This window comes from Setaria italica, chromosome IX (genome assembly GCF_000263155.2).
Source record: "Setaria italica strain Yugu1 chromosome IX, Setaria_italica_v2.0, whole genome shotgun sequence".
In the NCBI taxonomy this organism is placed as follows: domain Eukaryota; kingdom Viridiplantae; phylum Streptophyta; class Magnoliopsida; order Poales; family Poaceae; genus Setaria; species Setaria italica.
Window position 1 is genome coordinate 43,559,438 of NC_028458.1, and position 26,270 is coordinate 43,585,707.

General features: G+C 45.0%; 3 protein-coding genes across 3 annotated transcripts; 2 read left to right on the forward strand and 1 right to left on the reverse strand.

Moving 5' to 3' along the window:
- Positions 1–638: 638 nt before the first annotated feature.
- LOC101765004 (protein WEAK CHLOROPLAST MOVEMENT UNDER BLUE LIGHT 1) lies at positions 639–4,880 on the forward strand. Its single transcript, XM_004984071.4, has 4 exons — positions 639–879; positions 1,228–1,323; positions 2,049–2,705; positions 2,856–4,880. The coding sequence occupies exons 3-4, from the start codon at positions 2,187–2,189 to the stop codon at positions 4,719–4,721; spliced, it is 2,385 nt and encodes a 794-aa protein (XP_004984128.1). The 5' UTR covers positions 639–879; positions 1,228–1,323; positions 2,049–2,186; the 3' UTR covers positions 4,722–4,880.
- Positions 4,881–5,770: 890 nt separating this feature from the next.
- Positions 5,771–10,383, reverse strand: LOC101765672 (probable protein phosphatase 2C 12). The gene is made up of 9 exons (XM_004984073.3): positions 9,623–10,383; positions 8,636–8,807; positions 8,279–8,432; positions 8,136–8,199; positions 7,873–7,980; positions 7,595–7,720; positions 7,280–7,512; positions 6,630–6,832; positions 5,771–6,539 (listed from the first exon to the last, which is right to left on the reverse strand). The coding sequence occupies exons 1-9, from the start codon at positions 9,857–9,859 to the stop codon at positions 6,505–6,507; spliced, it is 1,332 nt and encodes a 443-aa protein (XP_004984130.1). The 5' UTR covers positions 9,860–10,383; the 3' UTR covers positions 5,771–6,504.
- A 1,443-nt stretch (positions 10,384–11,826) lies between these two features.
- Positions 11,827–16,708, forward strand: LOC101766362 (probable inactive heme oxygenase 2, chloroplastic). The gene is made up of 4 exons (XM_004984075.3): positions 11,827–12,437; positions 14,675–14,898; positions 15,788–15,895; positions 15,970–16,708. The coding sequence occupies exons 1-4, from the start codon at positions 11,903–11,905 to the stop codon at positions 16,060–16,062; spliced, it is 960 nt and encodes a 319-aa protein (XP_004984132.1). The 5' UTR covers positions 11,827–11,902; the 3' UTR covers positions 16,063–16,708.
- The last annotated feature ends 9,562 nt before the right edge of the window (positions 16,709–26,270 follow it).

Here is a 26,270-nt window from a genome sequence, read left to right on the forward strand (position 1 = left end):
CCACCAAATAATTAATTTCATTTATTTTCCAACTAAACACGAACGGATGGCTCGAGCTCAACCCAAGCCTAGTCCGAAAACTCAACCCGACAACACCCATGAGCTGTTCGTGAGCACAAATTTTCGACTCAAAATAAACCGAACTTTTTATCGGACCAGCTCGCAAAATGCTCAGGTCTACTCTAGAGGAAGACCAGAACTGGCACTGTAGTTCGGACTTCGAAGCCGAGAGGCCCCGGAGTACATGTAGCGCGGCGGCTTCCAAACGAGCCCGACGACTCCGTCGGCGAGACGTCACACTCACCTAATCCCGACCCCGTCAGGCTTCTTCCTTTTGCAAAGCCAACACCGCCTTTTCTAGAAAACTCTCGTACGCCTCGATTCCGTCCGGATCATTTCAGCAAACAAGGATTCTCCAAGGGTTTAATTGCCCAATCATTCCCTGTTTCAAACGCAGAGTAGCTTCCCCTCTCAAACCAACAAAGCACGAGGGTCTTTCAGAAAAAAGGACGCCACGTAACCTAACCTCCTCCCCCTGCTTATCGCTAATCCCAAGGCTGAGCTGGGCGGAGGCCCCCCGGCGAGGCGGCGACGACGAGTGCGCGGTGACGCGAGCGCAAAAGGACAAAGCTTTGACACGCACCCACTCCTACTCCCCCTCTCTCCGCAAAGAACACGCGCACACTGCACAGCACGGCACGAGGAAGAGGAGGAAAAAAAGGGGACGGACGCAGAGAGGGAAGGAGACGCAAGGAAAGAGTCGCCGGCCGGGGCCAGGAGCGGAGACGGAGACCCCAACCGCCGGGAGAAAAGGAACGCTCCTCCGATCGCTTCGTCCGCAAGGCATCCCGTTCCCTCGCCGGCCCGGCCAGCCAACGGGTAAAAGCTCGTTCCTTTTTGCTGCAGTTTTTGAGCTTAATTTTGATTTTGGTGGAGCTTCTGTAGCTGGTTCTGGCGTGTTTGACGGGTTCTTGGCTTGCGACCTTCTCTCTCTCTCTCTCTCTCTCTCTCTCTCTCTCTCTCTCTCTCTCTCTCTCTCTCTCTCTCTCTCTCGCATGCACTGCAGGCGAGGTGCCAGGGTTCGGAGGGGTTTTGCTGTTCTTCAGTTCTTGTGATTGTGGGGGGATTATTTGGTTGGGGGTTTGAGCTTTCTTGGTTCGGAGTTGGTGTAGCAGCGAAGTGGTTCTTCCTGTTTAATGTCCTCTGATGCAAAATTTGGTTTGGTAGGCATGGTATGTGATTGCATCCTCGATACATGGTATGCGGTCAACGAAACTTGAGCTCCTCTGTTCCAACTGCTGCTATACGTCCTGGAATTCGGAGGTGAGGACGAAATCAAAAGCTCACTGCTGCTCTGTTAAGTGCTAAACATCCGATGCTACACTTATTAGCTGTGGTCAAGAATAATTCTTGCCGTGTTTATCTGTCATACTATTTTAGCTTCGATGAATGGTTCAGCAATTAAAGTCTTGCCTGTGTGCTGTCCGAGGACAAGCACTAGCACACACCAATTTCAAGTGCTTGATGCCCAGAATTTAGACATCTTTTGAGGGAAACAATCTCAACAATTGATGGAGTCCAGTCACTCCATGGTTTAGAGATGGTGATAGAACACAAACTTTGAGCTAGCTAGCTGGCCCAGTGGCCCCTGATCATGATGTTTTACTTTGCTTTAGATTTAGAAAGCAAAAGTTTGTAGAAAATGGTTGCTTGATATCTGTTGGAAAGATTATCTGGCTACACAAAAAAAGTTCGGTGGAAGTGTGGAACAAAGGTTGAATAATTGCAGAGCTGGTGACTTCATGTCAATTGGTGGCGATGATTAGTGCATATAGCACCAGATCATACTTCTCCTGTGCTGCCTGTTACCATCTTTACTGCATGTTTAATTGTTTATGGATAGCTGCATGCCTGCATGATATATACACATGAAATTGGATGATTCATAAGTAGGTGCAAGGTTTGAGCATATTCTGCTTAACTTACCTGTGTAGTATGTACAGCTCACGTTCAATAAGCTGATTCTTATTTTTTTCTGATTTGTCTAGGAGAAAAGCTCTGTGAACACTAAGCTTTGGGAATGGAGTTGACCAACTCTGCCGAATAAACTAGCCAAATAGTCTTCTCTATATTCATCTTCGTCAATAATAGAAAGATTTTTTTTACTACCATATTTTCCTGCTTCGATGGAAGTTCTTGATAGTAATGGTCACAGGGAAACAAGAATGCAGAATGCTGAAAATCCAGCACCAGTTTCTGTTAAGAGTCCAGATATGTCCTTGGAAGTCCAAGAGAAGTTACCTCACAATTTGGCAGAGCACCAGAAAGAATTGACGTCTCCTGTAGGCCATACTGTGAGTTCGTCACCGGAAATGCTATCCCACATAAGACCAGCTCAGGCATCAAAGGAGGAGGGAGATCATGCTATTTTACCAAATAAGACTGAAGCGAAAAACATATCTGAAAATGGTTTTACCAGCGTGAATACTATGCCAGCAGCTGAAATGAAATCTAAAGAAAACAATATGAATCATCACAAGAACATTGCCGTCGCCCAAGAAAATATAGTAAAATCAGAAAAGGGATCTGAAGGCTCATACAGAGGTCTTGTTGACACTACTGCACCGTTTGAGTCTGTTAAAGAGGCTGTCACCAAATTTGGAGGAATTATTGATTGGAAAGCCTACAGGGCTAAATCATTAGAGGTAATGTCTCTTTGTTTCACAGAATATGGATCATGGTCAGACAAGTCATTATCTTGTTTTCCGTTCATTTCCATCCCTGTACAGATACAGTTCTTTATTTTTGAGGCAAACAGACTTCCATCACAAAGTTAAGTTTATTCTTTTATGCAGAGACGCAGGGTCATGCAACTTGAACTTGAAAAGGTTCAGCAGGAGATTCCACAATTCAAAGAAGACTGGGAAACTGCTGAGGTGGCCAAGTCACACGTGATGGAGGAGCTAGAGAGAACTAGTAGACTTGTTGAGGAGTTGAAGCATAAGCTGGAGAGGGCACAGCTTGAAGTGGACCAAGCAAAGCAAGATTCTGAACTCGCCCTGCTTAGGGCACAAGAGATGGAACAGGGGATTGATGATGAAGCTAGTGTAATAGCCCAAACGCAGATGACAGTTGCCAAAGAAAGACATCAAAAGGCTGTTGAGGAACTGAAATTGCTGAAAGAGGAGTTAACATCAATGCACGAACAGTATGCTGTCTTAGCAACTGAAAGGGATGTAGCAATAAAAAGGGCTGAGGAAGTTGTAGCTGCTGCGAAGGATACTGAGAAACAAGTAGAGGAACTCACTTTAGAACTTATTGCATCCAAAGAGTCTCTCGAGGTAGCCCATGCTTCACACCATGAAGCTGAAGAGCACAGACTTGGGGCAGCTTTGGCGAAAGAGCAGGATTGCCTGGCTTGGGAGAAAGAGCTGCAGCAGGTACAAGAGGAGCTGCACCAGCTCAACGAACAAATTGTGTCCAAAGCTAATGTGGAGGCCGAAATTGATGGAAATGAGCACAAGCTGCTTAGCCTCAAAAGTGAGCTAGCTGCCTACGTGGATAACAAATTGAATGAAGAAGCTGGAGTGATCCAGGAGCAAGGTTCTGACGAAGCAAAAGAAATTAGTAGGTCAATCAAGCAAGCTCTAGTTTCAAAAAGAAAGGAGCTTGATGAATACAGAGGGAAATTAGAAAATGCAAAAACTGAAGCCAACTTAATAAGAGTTATTGCAGAATCGCTCAGATCAGAGCTTGATAGGGAGAAAGCTTCACTTTCTACGTTGCAGCAGAGTGAGGGTATGGCATCCATTACAGTCTCTTCTCTAGACGCCGAGCTCGAGAGAACAAAGCAAGAGATAGAAATGATACATAAGAAGGAAGCAGAAACCCGGGAGAAAATGGCAGAACTTCCGAGGATGTTGCAGCAAGCAGCCAAGGAGGCAGAAGATGCCAAGATGGCAGCTCAATCGGCACAAGAAGAATTGAGAAAGGCCAAGGAAGAAGCTGAACAAACCAAGGCTGCTGCGACAACTGCAGATATCAGATTACGTGCAGTTTTGAAAGAAATAGAGGCGTCTAAAGCATCTGAGAGGCTAGCTGTAGTGGCAGCTCAAGCAATGCAGGAGAGTGAGGAAACAGGAAGTGTTGGTGATTCTCCTAGAGGAGTAACACTTCCTATAAATGAATACCATGCTCTGAGCAAGAGGGTTCATGAAGCCGAAGAGGTTGCAAATGAGAAGGTAGCAGCAGCCTTGGCACAGATAGAGTTGGCAAAAGAGTCTGAATCAAGGAGCCTAGAGAAGCTACATGAAGCATCCAAGGAGATGGACGAAAAGAAGAGTGATCTTCGAATCGCACTGGAGAGGGCTGAGAAGGCAAACGAAGGGAAACTTGGCGCTGAGCAGGAGCTGAGAAGATGGAGAGCGGAGCATATGCAGCGTCGGAAAGCCCATGAAGCTACAAAACATGCAGTTAGTACTGTGAGCACTCCACCAAGGACGTTTGACGAGCACAAGAGCTCTCACCAGGAAGATGATGTATTCCTAACAGATCCGAAGTTGCATAGGTCAACTGGTAGTGTGGATCATTTTGTCTCGGATGAGAAGGTACAAAAAGGTAGTGTGGATCATTTTGTCTCGGATGAGAAGGTACAAAAAAAGAAGTCGTTCTTCCCTCAGCTGTCCACACTTTTGTCTAGAAAGGCACAAACACAAACATAAAACTGATTGTGCAAAAAGAAATAGGTTTATGTACCTTTGTAAAATGTACATGGTGTAAAGTTTATTGTTCACGCCCTGTAAATTGTTTGAAACTTGAAGATTGTATGTCTTTGTATGATGTTTTGAATAGAATGTTGTTGCTCAAATCTTGCTTTGGTTTATGCCCCTCCCGACGAAATCCTATTATTTTTCTTCTTTGCATGGAAAACCTCAGTGTCTATTTGTCAAGTTGCTTATGAACACAAGGAGTTTTTGCGTTTGTCAACAGTACAATATATTGGAACCTGAATTGGTGATTTGTATCCTTTGCAACACAAGAAATCAGACAGGTCAGCTGTCTTCGGTTAATATTTCTAAACAAGTTGGGGCTATTCTATGCCGTCTTAGACCTGGCTTTTGATAGCAATTGGCAAAACCGAGCAAGATTCAGCATATTGTGTTTTTTCTTCACAGTAAAGTGACAGAGAACTGTTGAAATGACTGGCACATTGAGTCGATAGGGTCAATCCACAGGTTTTCTGAAAACTGATGTCCAGAATACCATGCTCTGCCGGTGAATTAATATTTCTGTGTTATTTTAAACTACATGTATCCGAGTAAAAAGCAACCCACAGGTATTATAATCAGGTTCAACTCAGGATGACAAAGGGTAGGAAATTAGGAATGTCTATACAATGGACTCCAATATTGATGATCTTGTTGCCTTGGCCAAAAAGGTCATATTCATCAAAATTAGAGCCTGGGAGTTCAATGAACTCATCCTTGAAGCAGGGGGAAAAAAAAAGCTACCATAGCTTCAACTTGACATATGCAAGACGAAGTGATGCAGTTATAGGTGTCACTCTGGTAGTGCTTCAGTTAAATATCCTTTGACTTTATCCTAATATAATTCTCATTGCCTATAGAATTTTTAGAGTTGCTTCTTTCTTTCTTTTCATTTTGTGGAGCATACCTTTTCTTCACGGGAGTAAATTTTGCTTACAGATTACAGTTAAACTTTATAGACAAGGAATCTGGGAAAGTTTCCTCTTTTCTTTACCAGGACAAGATACAAGTGCAAAATTATAATCAGAAACCTTACAATTATATTCAAATTCAGAGACAACATTTCAAGTACAATAGGAAGCAAAACTTCCAAGGAACAAGTATTTGTTAGAAAATTGTGAGTACAATTCTACAACTGCAGAATTTGGTGCAAATTAAAAAAAAATGCTAGTCAGCGTGATTGGCCTCATGACTGTACACGTGGCAAAGAATTGAAAAAGGAAAAGAAAATCCTCATGGTGAGATGATGAACAATTGAGAAAGCATCAGATGTGGCTGTGAGTCTGGGAAATGCTTTGTCTTTAAGGTCACTCATCAATCAGGGTGACCTGTGGTAAAAAACTACATTTGGACTAATGGGGTTTGACGACTTGTATTCACAAATGGACAAGTCGCACAGACTTGATAATGAATGGCAGAAAGCAGCACATCTTAAGGCCACCAGTTCATTTGAACCTAGAGGCCAGTTGTGGTCTCTCCAATATAGACTGGTAAGTGATAAGATCAGACTTGAACTTTCTGCAGAACAATTGTGGTGCTTTATGTAAATGATAGCTAAACCTCTTATCATTTGTACGGACTGCTATTTTCATAGGATCATAGTAGTGAAAATTCCTGAGTTTGTCTGCCATTGATTGATGAATAAGATGAAATTGACGAGTCTACTTTATTTGTTAGAGCTGTTGTTAGTGGGTAGTTAGTGTGTATGAACCAATGTATAGAAACCATCAAGGAAGGCCTACTTAGGCACAAGTTGGGCAGCAGATTGAGAATCTGGGGGAAACAAGGAGAGTAAATTAGGATTCAGTATGTTTGTTTTCTACTGTAAAAAAAGTTATAGCTTCTGAGTAAAGACATCCGTACTTCTCGAATGCAGCTTCCCTTCCATGGCTTCCTTTTTCACTTGACAAGAGGAACAGAGAAAGGGACCGCCCCAGGGGTCAACTCTTGAATGCTTTGGCATGTTACCATGAACAGAGATGCCCTCACCAGGTTTCATCTCCAACTGGCAGACAGCACAATCATGCAGCTTGAACATATTTCCTGCTGGATAATTTATATTCAACCTGTGGACCAGATAAAAGGGTTTAAGCCAAATTTCACATGCATATGGGTAGTCCCTGTTCGAATCTTGATGACAATTAATGCATCATCTACTGTCCAAAACTCTGACACGGATGCATGCCCACTACATACTCCCTCCGGTCCGGTTTACCAGGTGTGGTCTGACATGGTACAGTCTCCTAAGTTACACTTTGACCATTCATTTATCTTATACTATATTATTTACGATTATAAACTTATTGTCATAGGAGAGTGCATTTGATTACAAATCTAATCATTTCAAGTTTGCATTATAAAAGTTAAAAATTGTTGACTAAATTATTGGTCAAGATTATAAAGTATGAACCTTGATATGCGTGTGCACCTTACAAACTGGTCCGAAGGGAGTATCTTTTAATTACTATATAAGGACACAATGTATCCAAGGCATGAAAAAAAAGAATGCTTACCTTCGAGCAAGCATTGCAGAGCCCTCCTCGTATATTTCCTCCACAACATCAGGTTCAAAACACCCTCTGTCCATCTGATCTTCAGACATTTCATCAGAAGGCCTCCGACGGAACAAAGCTTTAATGCCTCCTTTTCCAGGCCTCTTTAATGGGGGGCTTAACTTTTCTGGAGGTAGTATGTCAACTACTATGCAAGTAGTATCATCTCGTAGCCCCTTTGAAGTCACAGCTTCCTAAATAATAAGACATACAGATAAATCATAAAAATGCCTTATCGACACAAGATACACCTAGGATGAAAATAGATATCAATACCTTAACAATTCGATTAGCAGCAGCTTCAGCTGGCAGACCCCTGGTGTAGTTCAGAGCTTCTTGAAAGCACAGTGCATCCCAGACACCATCACTAGCAATCACAAGCCGCCCTCCGGCATTGGACAACTGCAATAATGTTAGGCATCAAACCTCAGATCTATTTGTTTAGATTAGCTGCCTACCATTTCTCTTTATGATTGGTGTCAGCTACTATCTAATAACATGAAGAATATTTTGCACCACTGCACTCATATAAAAAATTCATATGGATTATGCACCTTTACTTGCTTTACATGTGGGACAGGAACTATAAATTCCCCAACGTCGATATCACCAATTGACCGTGATAGGCACAATCCGCCCGGCCAGCATCTTAGTGGACCGATCTGAATAATGATTGCAGAGGGGGAAATGAATTCAAAATATCCTTAAAATTAGCATCTGTTCACTCACATGAATACAGTATTGTTACTCGAGGTTGGGGATGAACGGAATGGTCAACTTGGTAACTGACAAACATGCATAAAGAAAAGCAACATACCCCAGCACCCCCAGCAATGTTTATTCTCCCAACTTCACCACCACTTGCTGTTACACGCTCCACCCTACAGATATGGAGCTTATGTCAATCATAAATCTGAGGATATTGTAGTCATAGAACCAAGGTTGGATGTATGGACATACTCCTCTTCATTAGCATCCAGACGGTGATCAGCTGATAAAAAATATACTGTGCCTTCAGCAGACTCTAGAATACAGCGCGAATCACCAACTGATGCTACAGTGACAACCCATCCATCAATTATAACAAAAGTCACAGTGGTCCCTGAACGTGCAGCTGAAAACATAGTAACAGACTAATGGTCAGTTTATACTGGGGTGCAACAGTAATGAGGATCCCATGACATATAAGCAGCCAAAATCATGCTATATACAGTAACAGCAATGTAGTATGCTTTTGTAATATTGTACTGCCACTGAGAAATTATGTGCTTTTCTATGGATAAAAGACAGGTGTAGCTGACATCCCGTTTCTAATACCTTTTGTCTGGAAGTCTTTATCTGTTTTTACGAAACCAGCAACTAGTGCCCTTGGCAATGCAGCTGTCCACTCCTCGCTCGTGAGATTTGGAGGAATAGCAGCCAACACATTGTTTAAAAGATTCTCCCGGGTGTATATGGCTGCTGCAGATCCATTGTGTCCATCAAAAATCTAGGCGAGAAACCAGAATGAATTGTTTGAGTGAGATAGCAACCAATTTAGTTGGTATTAGAAAAAAATTAAATGAAAAATTAAAAATAGAAGATAAAGTAGTCTTGCTTCATAGTTTAGAACTGAATTATCACAGGAGTATGCAATTATGGTTTGACTTTTGCCATGTACAGTGCTCCATTTTTCGTCAAAAGAACATGTTAAATTGATAAATGAAAATTTCTAGGGCCAACCCATATGGCCAACTGCTGGAAGCCTGAAAGATCCCAAACAATAAGACCTTGTTTGAATATTCCCAAACCAGTGGTCTTCTGACCACCGAAATGATAGAATGAAGACAATTAAGGGCAGTAAAATATATTAGCTGACATATGTCCCCATGTGCCTTGGTGCCAACTCGCCGCAAAATCAGGCATGCCCATCATGCTACTCTATGCAAGAGACAAATATCAAACCAAGACACCACAGTAAGCACTACGCTTAATGTGGAAAACACCACCAAAACTTAATGAAAGCAAAGTGTTTGGTCAAAAGAAGAGAAAATTAGACAAGGTCAAGAAATGGTGCTTTACATTAAACACATTCTAAGCTGGTGAATGATGAGGCCACCACAAAATCCATGCTTCAGAAGCATCAGTGCTAGACCTAGTTAGGTTCTATGGCAACCGAGATTCCTACAAGACTTTTGGTCCAAATCCACATGACCAATCAGCACAGCAATTATTGGACAAACACAAACTGTACACCAAAATGAGAAACTGATGCAATTAACACAGAGAAAAAAGAGAGAGAGAAGAGAATCAGTGAACCATTACCGCAAACACGGAGATGGTGTCGTCGTCGCCCGCATTCTCGCCGCCGGTGCTGCTGGCGCCCTCGCCCGGGCTGCGGTGGCACTTGTCCACGAGGAACGTGAAGTCCTCCCCTTTCTTGCTCTTGTTGACCTCCCCGAAGAGGATGTCCGGCTTCTCCACCTTCTGGTTGCACAGCTCCCGCTTGAGGAGCACGGCCAGGGGCACGCCGGACCCGTCTACGTCGGCGTGCACCTCCATCGCAAGCCGCGCCGCCGAAATCCCTCTCCCCCGATCCTCCAATTCCCCCAAAGGATCGGGCGGGGAGACGGATCTGGGGCGAGGCAAGAAAACGCGTGGAGAAAAGGCTCCTAGAGCATACGGCGGGGCCTTTGTAACGGATCAACCAAGAGCTTCGGCCAATCCGACGAAAGAATTCCTTTTTCTTTTTGCCCCCCGCCGCAACCGAATTCCCCGCCCGAGAAATCCCCCGGACAAGGACGGCGAATCTCGATGCCCCTACTGCAGCTCGCCTAACGCGGCATGGATCCCAATCTCAGCGGCGTCCCCAAGAAACCGCAGGAGCATTGGCCAAACCGGACCGAATGGATTCTGCTCTCACCGGCAACCGCAAAACCTGGGGTGAGAAACCGCTGGCTACTTATCCTGGAGGGCGGAGTGGGGGGCCGCGAACGCGATCGAGCTGGAGGACGAGGTGGGGGGATCGGGAGCTTGGGGGGCGGATTCGAGAGGGGGAGGGGAGGGAGGGAGGTCAGGCAGGCTAGCTGGATCGGGGAGAGGAGGAATTAGTTAAAAGCCGTTATGGGAGGGCAGAAGCGCCTCAACGTGCGCGCCAGGAAGGAAGAGGGCATCGAGCTGTCAAGCCATTTCTTTGATTACCCGGGACAGGATTATTCGTTACTTAATCTCTGTTTGTTTTAAAAAAATTGTCAGAATACAGATAGGTGCATCTTGTTAGGGAAAAATATAAAAATTGGTGTATAGATGGATGTCGGGATCATTGCACGTCTCGCCAAATTATTGCGTTATTATTTCTATTTTTGCGTGGGAACATGTCAGTGAAGTATAGAAGGATTTTTTTTTCTAATTGTTTTAGTGTTTTCCACTGAAAGAAAAAAAATGATTTTGTATAATCTTAGTTCAGCTAAATCTCTGGCCCCAGAGGGATTTGTGGGATTAGAATCAAGCAATTATGATTTTCCTGCCCGATGAATTCATTGAGCCAAACAACGCGATTTTAGATGAAGTAGTGTTGATTTGAGCTTGCACGGTTGCACCTATCCTCTTTTTTTTTTATGCAGGTTTGTTTGAGAGCAAGCACTGATCATCGTTATTTTTTTTACCATAATGGTGACTGATGAGCACCGGATTGAAGTAGAAGATGGCAACGTAGAAGCAGAAGGCAGCAAGAAAAGTCACGAGCAAAAGGGCTGAAGGTAGATAGGCAACAATCAGCTGCAGCACGGAATTTAAACCATGTAGGCTTGTACTCTCGTATCTTCATCGCAACCACAACAAGAGTTCCAATCGACCAGATGATTTGGTTGCACGTATCCTGTTTTGAGTAATTTTTTTCTCTATTTCAAGAAAGGATCGTATCGTAAACATCATTTTAAAAACCATATATATCTCGATTTGTCAGAGCAGGTCCATAATGAGCTTATCGCCCAATAGATCAGCATCATGTGTCGAGCTGGAAGGGAGAGGGGATGAGAGAAGGGAGCTTGGCGCTCCATGCGTCGATCACCTCGTCACAGACTCCAACGCACGGCAGTAATTTTGCATGGAGCAAGTGCCTACATAAGATGAGGTGGCGCGAGATGATTGGAAAACAGATGGTACGTTGGGACCCATAAAGAATAGAAAATACTTTTACGTTTAAGTGGAGACAAGTAAGAAAATTACCGTTGTATGGCTTGGCTATTAGGAGCTGCTGTGGCTTGTCTTATAGCTAAGAGCTTGACATGCTCTCATGAACATTTTGTATTGCAGTACAACTTCTGACTTCAAATTGCTACTTCCTCCATCCAAATTATTGATCATTTTAGCTTTTATAGTGTATATTTCTAGAAAAATTAAAATAACCTACAATTTGGAACGGAGGAAGTATAGCTATGATATTGTCTTCGCACTACCAGCAAGCAGCACAGCTCGATCTCTCAGTAACAAAAATACGTAAGCGCCCGGCGAAGGCGTAAAGGCAAATAGTACAGAGTTTATTGCGGCACGCCGTGTCACCGGAGCTTGGGTAACGGATAACCCGCCCGGCCGCCCCTTAAACCCATGCCGCTCGTCGTCGTCGCCGCCGCCTCGGCGGTCGCGCCGCCTCCACCCCGACGAGTGGCTCCGTTCCTCTCTCTCCGCACTCCCAGGGCCGGAACCCTAGCCCTAACTGTCGCCCGCTGCTCTCCCTCCCCTTCGCCCCCGGCAGCTGCGGAGGCGCCTGCGCCGCCGCAGGAGGCGAAGCGGAAGCCGCAGCGGTACCCGAAGCAGTACCCCGGCCAGGCGGTGGGCGTCGCCGAGGAGATGCGATTCGTCGCCATGCGCCTCCGCAACCGCAAGCGCACCACCATCAAGGACGAGCCGGGGGCGGAGGACGCGGACGCGGGGGCGGATGCGGATGCGTCGGCGTCGGAGGACGACGACAACGACGGCGACGATGGCGGGGTGAAGGAGGAGCACGAGAAGGAGGAGGACGGCGAGCTCGTGGAAGGGGAGTGGATGCCTAGCATGGAGGGGTTCGTGCTGTACCTGGTGGACAGCAAGCTTGTCTTCGACACCATCGAGCGGGTCGTCGCCGAGTCCACCGATGTCGCCTGTGAGTCACAATTTTTCTTCCTCGTTCTCTGCTCCTAGTTCAATTTTTGACAATTCGTGTTCTGGAGCGACAGCGTGATTTCCGCGATTAGAATTTCTGTCGCTGAGTGGATTTGTAGCTGTGATTCACTGATTTGAGGTATATGCTGGTTGCATTGGGATAATGGTATGTTTACTGGTACATTGATGTGATAAGATTGTGTCATTATCTATCGAGAAATACTGCTAGTCAAATATATGTTCTGTTTAGGATGAATTCGGAGCAGATACAAATGGGTAACTCTCATCCCATATGGCCATATCTTATCTTGCATTTTTCCTCAATACCGTGATAGTGCGGGGTATAAATACGAATGCTTAGTGCCAATCACAAATACAGAGCTAAAATACATGATGATGATAATTCAAATGATAGTCTCCATCACAAATGTAGATTGTCTCAACTTTCAACAATGAATAGTTATCCGAATATTGATTGAAAACAACAGCTATATATATCGCTATGTGATAACATTCAAATATCCCACATGGCACATGCCCAGAATGCTACCACATGATAATTTTAACAAGCAATATAGGGGCATAGGGTGACCAGTCGGTGATAGCGCCATATTTTTTAACAAGACTCGGAAGTTCTATAAGCAATCAACTGAATGATTTAGTATTATAACCTGTTGCTTTTCTTTTTTATAGGAACTTATTACCGTTCCAATGTAGTTGTCCATACCTCTATACATGTTAGAGCCACACTATAGCCCACGGGTGTTGGGGGAGTTGCTAGATTGGTGGCACATGGACTGGATAGTATCCGGATCCTATATGATGTATTTCCTGGATAGCTCAGATCTTGTGCCTTTCCCTATGTCTGGTGGACTATCTGACTTCTACTACGAAATCTAAGGGAAAATGTTCAACATCCTTTTTCTTTCTTTTGCTCTGATTCTATTTGAGCCTTTCGGATGAGCAGATGGCTGGGAACTATCTTGTCCCTTTTGCACTTCTAGTTGTATTAGGTTTTACTGTACATTTTCTCTTTTCACGAGAGGAATGTGATAAGGTACCTTTGGCATGGCGGAAATGCAGATATTTGATGGTAGGAATGCCTTTTGTAATGCCAAATTAGAGATGTGCTGCAAACTATGTAACATGCTGACATATCCCAGGGTTCAGTTTGTAGCCCTGTGTGGAATTCAAACCCAAACTTGTGATAAATCGGACAACATTATTATAAGTTTGGATAGTTAATTAAAATGTGATACTGTCACATCTCTGGAAATGAATACATTTCTATGTTGGTGTGTGCACTGGCAATTGGTGTATGATCCGTTATGAGGTCTGAGCAATGAAATGTGACATGCTCTGTAGTTCTGCCCTCTGGCTGTGTAGTGACTTCTATGCAGCTTGCTCCTTCTATTCAAGTTTTGTAGTGTCCTCTGGAAGATATCAATTCCATTAGGCTGCTCTCAGGGCCATACCTACAAATTGGAGGGGCTGGTACAAAATACATAATGGAGCCCTAAATGGCAGTGTGGCACCAAGAAAGCCCTGTGTCCCAGCGCTTACCGGCGTCGGCGACTCGGCACGCAATAGGAACTGGCGTAGGTTTGATCCAGATTGAGAGAAACTAAAATGGCAACACACGGAAGTCAGTGTTAGAGGTCATCGGTCAAGCATCTGGTGGAGCGATGGGCCTATTGACATCAGAGTGGGCTTTCCAATTTGCTGGGCCTTCCTTGCTCGTTCCTTTTCCCTTTTTCTGTTAATTAAACTCAGTTAATTAGTACTAAATGGAGATTTAGGGCCCCCAATTTTTGGGGGCCCTGAACAAGCTCACATGCTGCTCTGGCCACTGTACGGCCCTGGCTGCTCTGAAATGGAGATGACAGACCATAATGGTAAAGAACACGATGAGGGCGTTAGCATGTAGCTAATCTTGTGCATCTCCATGAATGCACATGTTGTAGTCAATTTTCTTGTTTGGATTTCACAAAAAAGTAAATATTGTTTGAAAACTATCATGAACCAACAAGTGTGCCATGTTGTCTGTCAAACGCCTCAATTAAATGCTTCAAGATGCATCATTTGTATGTGGCTTTTACAAACATTATAGTGTCTAAGTTGAAAGATCATAGCTTACAGTATTGCAAACTGGCTCTAGCTCCTGAGGAAAAAAATGTCAAATTAATAAAACAAAAATGACAGCTAATTACTCACATAATTAATTTAATGTTTGTTCAGATGTTTACTTCAGGAAAAGTGGTTTGGAGCGTTCAGCTAGCATTTCAAAAGATTTAGAGTGGTTCAGAGAACAAGGGGTTGAAATTCCAGAGCCAAGTACTTTAGGATCAACCTATGCAACTTATCTGACTGAACTGGCTGAGAGCAACGCCCCTGCATTCCTCTCCCATTATTACAATATCTATTTTGCACATGTAACTGGTGGTGTGGCAATAGGCAACAAGGTAACTTCTTGCACCTGATAAAATCTCCATTACCATTGCTTTTCAACTTTAATGTCGCTTTCCATAACATTGCCAATATATTAAAAATGCAGAGATTGCAGTTATACATTTTTTAGTGAAATACATTTATTATATAAATAAAAAACTGAGGTAAAAAAACAGGAAGAGAAACTTCACAGAAGGGTCTTTAGCCAATCAGAGACACTGTGACTAAGAGGGGTTTTAATCTGTGTAGGTACACTTATGCATTTGTTATGAAATGATTGGGTCCCTCTGATTTTCAGTTATTTAGGTATCTGTACCCTCGCGACGTAGTTGAAGAAATGCCAATCCCCCCACCCGCCCACACACCTGGTTGCAAAGAAGCATTTGTTGAGACATTAAAACACTAGGGTTGAGGTTTTTACCTAGAGGAAGAATCTAGGTTTTCTGAATGAGAACTCGATCCCTCAAGGTAGAAACTATGGAGATGGAGGCTTAAAGGGGTGACTCTGGGGGTCTAGGATAGTGCAAAACACCTAACTGGGCTGTGTGAACCCAGGGGCACCTGCGTTCCTGCATCTATATGAGGCAGGCCCAAGTTTGGGTGGGCCACATGCTGGGTTGCTGGTAAGGGTACATTAGCCATGTGGTGCATTGTATGCACCTGATGTGCAATTTAACAAAGTACAGGTCTGCTGGTGTCTGAGAGCCCCCATTGAGTTCCACCTATGGTTCCATGCAAGCTTCCCCCACCCCCCACCAAAAAAAAAAAATCCCCATCACCATGGTACTGGATACCACCATTTTACCAATTACCGTTTGGGTTCTACAGCTCTTCATGCTTTCCAAGCATATAGTGTCTTGGAATTAGGAACTCTGAACAAAAACATACATTGATTTGTAATAGATCCGCGATAAAATTCTGGATGGAAGGGAGCTGGAGTTTTGCAAATGGGACACTGATGCTGAACTTCTGCTGAAAGATGCTAGGGAGAAGCTTAATGAGCTTAGCAAGGTACGTGCTACATAACAATTTTCCTGTGTTCTTGGAAATTTTGTCTGAGTAGCCCATGTGCTTCTCCTGTGCAGCACTGGACTCGGAAGGATAGGAACTTGTGCTTGAAAGAAGCTGCTAAATGCTTCCAGTACCTGGGAAAGATCGTCCGGTTAATCATCTCATGAGCCATCATATCTGGTGGATAAGCCTAGTCTAATCTCACTGCATGCATTAGTGGATATAGTCTAGAAGTCAGGAAAAGCTTAGAGATCTTAGTATCGGTGGGGGCTTAGCGCACTTGCTTTTGAGAGGACAGGCAAGGCAACATCCTTATCAGCAAGACAACATGTCAGAAGTTTGAAGGATCCTTTGGTGCTAGTGATGGAAGCTGGTCAGTGAGCACTATGTGACTATGTGGTGGACGTCCAAAATCCAAATGGCAGGCCACCCCAGTTTCTTTTTTGGCGTGCATGGTAGTGGTAGAGTTGCTCGTTTGACCCCTTCCTGCAGCACCGTTGGTTTGTGCAAAGTTGAAAAGATCCTTTGCCGTTTGTCAGGGTTGTCTGGGCAAGCAAGCTGATGGATCGTGCCATCCACGCAGTGATGATGCATGCCTGAAGATTAACATGAGGTCACGAGCAATGGGGTAGCATGCAGGTTAGTTCAGGGAGACCGTAGAAATTTCTTCCCAGCTAGCTGAGTGGGATGACTGTAGCTTCTAAGTTCTAAATTGCTAACAGCGATGTATCAGTGTGGAATGTATAGATGCAAACAACGTCTGATATATTGGGTTTCTTGCACTATCACTCCTGACATCCTTGTTGATTCCTACATTGCTGTGCCTGAAAATTCCGTGTCAGCGGTCAAAATGCCTGACTGAAGGATTTGTTGCTGAAATATGGGCATTGTGATATGCCAGTGTTCAGAGTGGCCTCCGTTCCTTTTGTTTCTCCCCCTTGCGATTTTTTTTTGAAACTAACCCCTTGCCGATTCAAATGTTTGGGCGTTGCAATAAAGCTGGAAGCATGGTGCATCGGTGCTACCCCCACGGGCTTATGCTCCTGGGCTCCTGCCTGGCGAGCCGCGGCCTTCAGCAATCAGCAGAGCCTGGCAGCTTGCTGCTCCAGGGAGAGGGGTAGGGTCCCAGTACCCAGGGACCATGTGGATGGATGGGCTGGTCCAGGCTGCTGCTCCCAATACCAGCGGCAGCCGTGGCAGTGGAGTGCATCGGCAATCATCGTCTACAAGACTACAAGGACGGTACAGAAGCAAGCATGACGACCCCGCTCTTTTCATGGCTGTTGGTTCCAGAGCATGATGCCATGATTAGCTCCGTGCTTTACAGGAGCTTAACACACATGCGTCATGCGTGAGGGAGACGGGGCCGTGCTACTGGAAGTCAATAAGTAGCTCGATAGGACGAGTGTCTGAAAACGCTGAAGTTTGGTCTAGCACGTTTTTTTTTTTGGTGACAAGATACTGACCATATCGTGGAGCTTCTATCACTTCCATTACCTTTTCGTTAGGTCGGTCTCATGATACTTTCGCAACGGACCAAAGCAAGGGGTATGATCGCACCTTTGATCGCATCCTTCTTGACAGGTACGCAAAGTCGTGGAGGAAAAGGAGCCGTGGGAGGAATCATGCCAAATGATGATGGCATCGGCGGCATAGCCTGCGGAGATCAACTCATCAGGCGCACGGTGGTAAGTAGCTACGGCACTCGATCGGATACACTTGCACCCAATGATCTAATGCAAGAACGACGACGTTAACACGCACTAGGGCGTGTAAGATCCGCACTAAGACGTTAGACGTCTTCGTTTCTCTTTTCTTTTCTCGACGACGATTGATCGGCTAGCGGCATGGGATCTCATCGTGACCTTCCAGCACTGAGCAGCCAGAGACCAAGAGCCATGTGGGCACATGTGACATGTGTGGGTGGGTGTGGCTCAGGCGGGGGACAGGAATGGTAACCGAGCCACGTTCAGGTCGAAGGGCAACGGATGGGCATTTCCATTTCGGGCACCCAGTTGATCTGATGATAGTCCAGTCCAGCAGTTTGACCTCGAATAATTGGTCCGCTGTCTCTGCTAGCTGCTCGCTCCGTCCTCACTCCGCGATCAACTGGGTGCCCCGGCACACCTGTCCCTGTCATGGGGATCGGAGGGCGAGCTGATCACGTGACGCTACCTAGATCCTCGCCGGCTGGGCTGGGCTCCTCCCGTCCTCCGAGGCTCCGGTCCATTGACCGCGAGCCTGCCGGCCGGCCACAACCCTGCATGCAACAAGGCCAAGGTCCCTGTAGAAGTGTAGTGGACCGGCGGCACCGACGCCGTGCACGGCAAACGTCACGCGAATCCTAGCTAGCTAGTGCGACACACGGCAAACTCCGGTGGTGGTAACCTGAGCCGCCTGCGGATTAAACTCGTACGGCGATCTAGCTTGGCGTTTACTCCAGGACACATATCTCAGCTCATGCTCCTAGTTCCTACCCATGCTCCCAAGAGTTGCTCTAAACGACCTTTTCTCTGTGCTGCACGCACGCGTACGACCAGGGCCACCTGCTCCGACCCCGCTTGCACAGTACTAGTACAGCAATGACACACGGCGGCATTCGGCGCCCGATCCACAGATGTTTTCAGAAAGATTTCCTAGACACAAATGGGCCGCGCGTACTTTGCTGTCGCCTCCTCCCTTCGCGGTCGCGGCAGGCAGCCGCGTCGGCACTCTCGCTCCTTCCCTAAGCTAGCGTCAGCGTGACATGGTGGCTTCGGTTAGTTGGCTCCGATCGCCGCTCCGGCGTCGGTAGATCGTGGCCGCTGATGAGGGACAGAGCTGACGCCATATCAGAGCCAACTAACCCAAGCCACGGGACAAGCAACCACGACGCGTCACGCTCGTGGTTTTCGTGTGGACTGGGAACAAAAATTGGGCATGGACGCACGACCTACGCCACCGACCGCGGGGTCGCCACTTGTGTACTCCTCAACCGGCCGGCCGGTCTGCTCTGCTGTCAACTCTCCACTCAACTTGTAAAAGGAGCTTGGACGCACTCCAACTCTCCAAAAGGTTACTAGTACACTTGTGAAAACGATACCTAACCTCTCATGCACCCTTCTCTAATCTAAACACGAGGATTTCCTTGGATTCTCACGGGAAAATTTGACCGCCGCTCGTGGAAAACTCGAACGTACTTTATTTCCGTGTGCCAAAATGGTCATCATGCCCGCACATCCGGAGAGGTGTTTGTTTTAGCAAGTTTTTTTTATTGTTTTTAATTTAAAAAGACATATATATATTTATATATATTTCAACCACTTTATTTTATAGTGCAAACTCCAAATCTAAATCTCGAAACTGGAGATGTGCAAAATAGGGTTAGAGGTGCGTGCCCATTACTGACAAATCGCACAAGTTACCCACTACCAGTGATAATTTGGTCAAGTTTCACTTTTGAGATAGCATATATCTTTAGGCTTTGTTTGCGCTGGTAACAAAGACGCTACCAGCACGGCTTGGCTGCGCAACGGACCCCGGGGATTCGCAGGATCGTATCTAATCACAACCACAAATCAATGAGCACCAAACTTGATCTTCCCACACTGCGGGTACTCCTCGAGTCAACGATGTTAATTAGTCAATGTCCTGAGCTGTCAGCCTGCCACAGTACGGCAACGGCAACGCGTACGGCACCTGGCTGTTGTGAGCCGCCGATTCGCACCTTTCGTGCACCACGTGCGTGCGTACGTAGTGCCAGTGGAACTACCGTTCCGCTCCACACACGTGAATGAACCGGGCGGTTTTTCATTTTACAGAGGAGGAGAAGCAATGGAGCACAAAGGAATACGTACGGGGGGGGCCCGTGGCTTTCGGTCGTGTCACGCCGTATCGTACGTGCTCCTCCTCCGTCGTCCTCGGTGCGCGTCGGTCCCGGTTGGCCGCGACCCCTCCGACGACCGACGACGGACGCGCCATGCACGGCAGGCACCACAGCGACCTCTCTCCCCGTTCTCTCACATCCATCACAGTACCACACGTCTCGACGACTCGTACGACGTCCTCGAGTGGAGCGGCGCCCGCCACCGTACAGACCTATCCGAATGACCGAATCGAAGAGAGAAGGGCGGTGGGATGGGAGAGACGTATGCAGGGGCGTCATCTTTAGCCCATGCGTCCCGGAGAACATATGTGGTGCTCCCACTCCTTCATGTACCCCCGCGCTAAAAAATTTAAAAACCCGATCAAAACGTGCACGTAAAATTCAACTAAAAATATGCATGCATTGAATGTAACAAAAATCTGTGCAAGAAAATACAAAAAAAGTGAAATTAGCTCTTTAATAGTGTGGGTTCCACCTGTTCAATTTTTTTATGATGCCAGAAGATCACAAGATGCATCCATTCATATTTTTCAATGGATTTTGATGCACGTTTAGGGTGCTTTTGTGGATTGGGAGTACTGGATAGGTTCTCATGCTGCGTCCTGCGATGAAAATTGGTGCTTTGCTTACAGGGTTATTTGGGAAAATGTGAACGTAGGTGCAATTTTCACCAAGACACCTATAGGCTATATTCACAACTCACAAGAAGAGTAAATCGCACGGTACTTACATGACATATACATGTGCTTAACAGCAAGACAAACCCTTACAGAAGCATTGGTTTTGCGTGCAACATACTACTTCCCTGTTTCTTTTTATTAGTTAGTACGCGCCGCGCGGGGAAGATATTTTGCCCTTGTTTAGTTCACCCTCAACTCCCAACTTTGACACTATGCAAAAAGAAGATTCCCTATCACATCAAACTTGCGGTACATGCATGGAGTACTAAATGTAGATGAAATTAAAAACTAATTGCACAGTTTTGTTGTACTTTGCGAGACGAATCTTTTGAGCCTAATTAGTCAATGTTTGACAATAATTCACAAATACAAACGAAACGCTACAGTGTGCTACAGTGCCAGCACAGTAATTTTGGCACTCCCAATTTTGTCAACTAAACAAGCCTTTGTAATTCCCATGAGTTTTGGTGATATCACACAAAAACAATCTATCAAACATGTATACACGATTTTTGTAAAAGAAAATGAAAACCGAAGAATCTTCTAATAAATGGTGCAAACATCATCTAGATAGGAGGCTCTGAAATTTTGAGATATGAGACAGATATATACTAGAAACCTGGCGGAGCTTGGCCAACCTTGTTTGATGTGACTTGAGGATTGATTTGATCTTATACGAGTGACATCTCTAAATTTGATACGAACGAGTAACTAAATATTTGCTTGCTCATGTAGTCATGTGCCAGCATATGGAAGTACACCGCAAATCATTGAAAATATTGGCAGATCAATGTTTACTTTTGATAATAATATAAGCTAATGATGACTGACATGTAATTTCTATTTAGTATGGATATACTTTTAGCAATGAAAATATGGGGTACTAACAAGTTGAAAAGCCATGGTTGATTGAATTTGCATTGACCTTTGTACTAGGATCATTTGTTCTGCTAACCATGATTTAGAAATATCACACCCTCCTATACTACAAATGTATGATTCAAAATGTTAGTGCTCGATTACAGAGCTCAAGGTGAATATAATATTCTTGAACTAAACTAAATCTTAGTGACTTGTCTTGACTATTTTTCTTTGTTGAACAGGCCAGAGAGGAAGTTCTATTGCAAGGGCAGAGACACATAGATCTAGTATGGTTTATGTATGAAACAAGGTTAGTATGACAAGCTAAATGGCGCCCCGTTGGCGTGCTCTTATTCTCCCCTTCTAATCCTGTAAAGAATTTTTGTTTGTAGATAAATATAGAGGATTAGATGGGGATAATATTTGTATACATCCTTGTTAAACAAATATATACATTCTTGTCATTTCCTTCATCGGATTACATTCCAAATGGAAAATAAAAAATGCAGAGTTACAAACCACGGGCAAGGAAAAGAAATGCCTGCTCATTCTATCATTCTGTTTGCGATCGACGAGGCTGCTGTCTAGCAGCTCATGCGTTCATGGCATCCGCATGGTGTCTTGCTCTTTAATTTGATTCAAGCTAGTAGATTGGCCATTGCAGGACCATCGTCAGTGTCTTTGTCAGGCCTGCTGAAAGCTTACACCACTGGACCAGGCAAACTTCTCCTTTGCTCCGCGTCTCCACGCCCAGCAGCGCTCCTCCATCGAGAGGCTGAAACGTGAGGAGTCAGCGATGGCGAACTCGAAACGTCGAGAGGCTGTGATCCTGTCCACGCCTGAGCCCTGGTTTCGGTGGTAGATGGAAGATCCGGCGGCTGATAATTAACAGCGACGTGGCCCAATGAGATAGCCGATCTTGGAGGCAAGATTCGGTCTTTAGAAAAACTAGACAGATGGACGTTCTATGCTGCACCGTTGACGTTGTATTGTGCAAAAATACATGTCAGATTTAGTAACGGGTACTTGATTTTTTAGGCAGAGAGGATCGCAGGATCATAAACTTGATGGTAACACAAGGTACAAGACACAGATTTATACAGGTTCGCTAGTGTAACATAATACCTTACGCTCGGGGACAAGACACAGATTGTATTGTGCCCTACGCTCAGGTGTTGGTTGTTGTGTTAAGGGATTGGCTGTCTTCCTAGGGGTACCCCTACCTCCCCTTATATACTCCGAGGGGTAGGGTTACATGGCAGGACTCCTAGTCGGTTAATATAGATGAGATCTAGTCGGATTACAACTATTTGTGGGGAGCCCTAGATTCTGCCTTCTTCATCAAGTTGGGCCGACCCATTAGTGGTCGGCTAGGCCCTCCATGAGGGTACCCAGGTATCCATAACCGTCAAGCCTCTAAGCGGTGTGGAGTTGAGCGGTAGCCCGACGCAAATGCTGAGTTGGATAAGCTTCGCCTGAGTGCTTTCGTCGTCTGGCTGCCAAGAAGTTGCGCAGTGCTGAAAGAGAAATCCTTGATCTTGTAGTCTTCATCTTGAGAAAACACCATGGACGCACGTCTAGTGAGATCCCACGTCCAACCCCAAGCCTGGGAGCCGGCTGAGCTGTGGAAGCGCGCTGAGTCGCCTCCTACACCCAGCCCCTGAGCCTAGGAGGTCGGTCTGGTGGCAGGAGGCACGCCGAGTCGTTTGTGACGTCCAACCCCCGAGCCTGGGAGCCGGACGAGCTATGGAAGCATGCCAAGTCGCCTCCCGCACCCAACCCCTGAGCTTGGGAGGTCGACCGGGTGGTAGGAGGCATGCCAAGTTGTCTGTAGCGCCCGACCCTCGAGCTGGGGAGCCGGCTGAATCGTCTCTGCGCCTAACCCTCAAGCCCGGGAGCCGTCCGAGCCGCGAAAGCATGACAAGTCACCTCTCACTCCGAGCCTAAGGGGTCGGCCGAGCGGCAACAGGCACGCCAAGTTGCCTCCCGCACCCAGCCCCCGAGCCTAGGAGGTCTGCCGAGTGGTAGGAGGCTCGCCGAGTAGTTTCTGAGCTGTAAAAGGTCAATGCAAATATTATGTAGCAAAACGTAGAATATTTAATAATTGAATAACTCGAAAGTTTAATCAGCGTAAAAGTAAATCCTTGCACGGCCTGCTCTTGTGGGCTATATAATTTCCTCGGGTAATTAGCATGTTACGTTTAAGCACTTAGCTTTGCTTAACCAGCAGTCTGCTGAGAGCGGATCTCGAGCTTGTAGACAGGCATCACAAGATGAATCGAGGTTTCACGGATTAAAGTATGTGCTATCTGAGTACTTTAGCAATTGTTAAGAGAGATGAACAAGCCGCAAAACAGTCGGAACTGTGCGGAAAAGTGAGAGCGTGCGCTGGACACTCGTAGGGCGTAGCGCCGACTGCCCGTGTAGTGAACGGATCAAGCTGTATAAGCAGTTGGGGTGTGACCGAGGTGGTTGGCGAAAGTCGTGGAGACATAGAAAAGTCAGGACGTATTGAGATATACGGAAGCCGTAAATATTTAATTGAATATATGACTTAGCTTGACTCATGGTCGAATCGGATAACTCTTCTTCGTGTTTAGGATTAAGGAGCCTATGGGCGTTGTCTTAGTTTGCTGTGGTCGGTGGAGAGTCGATGAAGCGTGGTTGCTGTTAAGGACGTTGCCGCCGAGTCACCAAGCTTGATTGATGCTGAGTTGCTCGCCATATTGCTGTTCCATGCATGCATCCATGCATGCGTAATATGTAACGTGAGTTAGAGGAAAAAGGAGATTAATATAATCTTAGTCGGCCATAGAAATAAAAGAGCTATAGAATAATAATATAAAAGTAAGAGAATCTTCTCTGACATATACTGATCCATCCAATACGCACGCTATGCACCGAAGTTAATATTGCCAAATCACCCGTGTACCGAGGCCGGGGTCGATACTTGCCGACGATGCCAGGTTGCATCTAGGGCACCGCGCATGGAGGTCAGCGTGTAGTGGAGAAGCGACGGCACAAGGATCCACGCTGCCATGCCGGATCGATGAGACCAGCAACTGAGCGGAACAAATCTAGCCAAGTTGCCAAATCAGCCCGACGACGCGACGACGTAGATGTAAGTGGTGATAAATCTGCCATCAAGCTCGCTAAGAGGATCCGACGATCACCCCCTATCTGGCGCACCAACTGTCGGATTTAGTGACTGACAGTTCACCTAGGGGTACCTAAATGGTTAATTTGTAGGCAGTGAGGATCGCAAAATTATGAACTTGATGGTAACGCAAGGCACAAGATACAGAGATTGATACAGGTTCGGGCCGCCAGTGTAGCGTAATACCCTACGTCCTGTGTTGGGGGGATTGTATTGCGCCCTGCTCTCGGGTGTTGGTTGTTGTATTGAGGGATTGGCTGTCCTCCTAGGGGTACTCTTACCTCCCTTTATATACTCCGAGGGGTAGGGTTACATGGTAGGACCTCTAGTTGGTTACTATAGATGAGATCTAGTCGGATTACAACTGGTTGTGGGGAGTCCTAGATTTTGCCTTCTTGGAGCGACTCATTATTGGTCGGCTGGGCCCTCCACGAGGATATCCAGGTTATCCATAACTGTCGAAGTGTAAATACTAATAAGTTAAATTATGTTGTTGGATGGCAAAGAGGTGGTTCTTAACCTGCCTTTCTCGGAAGCCTCGTTGAATTAATGGCAAGAGATTTATTAGCTTAATAACAAGGGCAAAGATAAAATTAATATTACAGTAAGACAAAACACAAAGGCTCACAATAAGCGGTTTAGGTATTTGATAAAAAAGAGATAATAAAACCATACCAAATGATGTAACTATTTATCTTTTCATGGATTAAGGTTCAATTGTCGAGGTTTCTTCTAGCATTTTGCTTTCCTTCTGCAAAATCAAAATAAGAATTGATGCATTTTAGCAAGCATGAGAAAATATAGTATGTGGTGTATTTTTATGAGGTAGAGTTATATTACTTCGATAGAGATCCCGAAGCTAATGAAAAGTCACCTTCTGAAAAGAAGTTAATTATTCATTATATAGAGGCTGCTAAAAGATAAATATGGGTATATATTATTATCCCTTGGGTTATCCATAATATATGTAAGCGCATATATTGTAAGTAAAGAAGTTTTACTGGTGTTTCCATTGCTAGACGTTTAGGTGAAGGTAACAGAGTTCTGACATTGCTTTTTTCTTATATGGTGTCGTGCATGATAATAGTATGAAAGTAAAAGGAAAGTCAACATTGTTTTGACTTGGTTGTGACTTCCTGCTTGTTGTCGGTGTTTGTATTTGTTCAATTCGGTAGCGCTCACATGAGTTGGCTAGCAGATACTCCCCCTTCCAAATTGGGTTCGTTTATTATTATGCACTCTGTGAATAAATATCAAATCGATCTACAATTTGGAACGGAGGGAGTACTGTGTATAAAACGCCATGTAGAAAGGAGACTGCAAAAATCGAGACGTACACACTTGCACGAGGCTAACGAAAGGTAGGGTGAAGCTCATAACTATATATATGCATAAACTATTTAGCTTGTCTTTAACATTATTCTAAAAATATGTTCATTAAAAATAAAAATAATATTTATAAACTTAAGTGTTAATGTAATTATAGTTCTAATAAGTTTTGGCGCTACTATACAGACAATTTGAATGATCAGAACGATCCATAAGGAACAGTTTTACAAAATCAAGAAATTTTCATTCTTTCCACTTGTATGATGTATCGTTAATGTTTTTTCCTCTTTTTTAGCGATTTTTGTGTTCACGCCATTATAGCTGTGAGTTATATCGTTACTTTCACAAACGGTTCATGTTGGCTGATGTACTACTCGTAGTTGTATTTGGTTAATTATTTGTATGTATAATTTAGATGATTATCACAAATATAAGTAACTTGGATATCAGTCTATTAATCACCATATAGAATTAAACTATAAT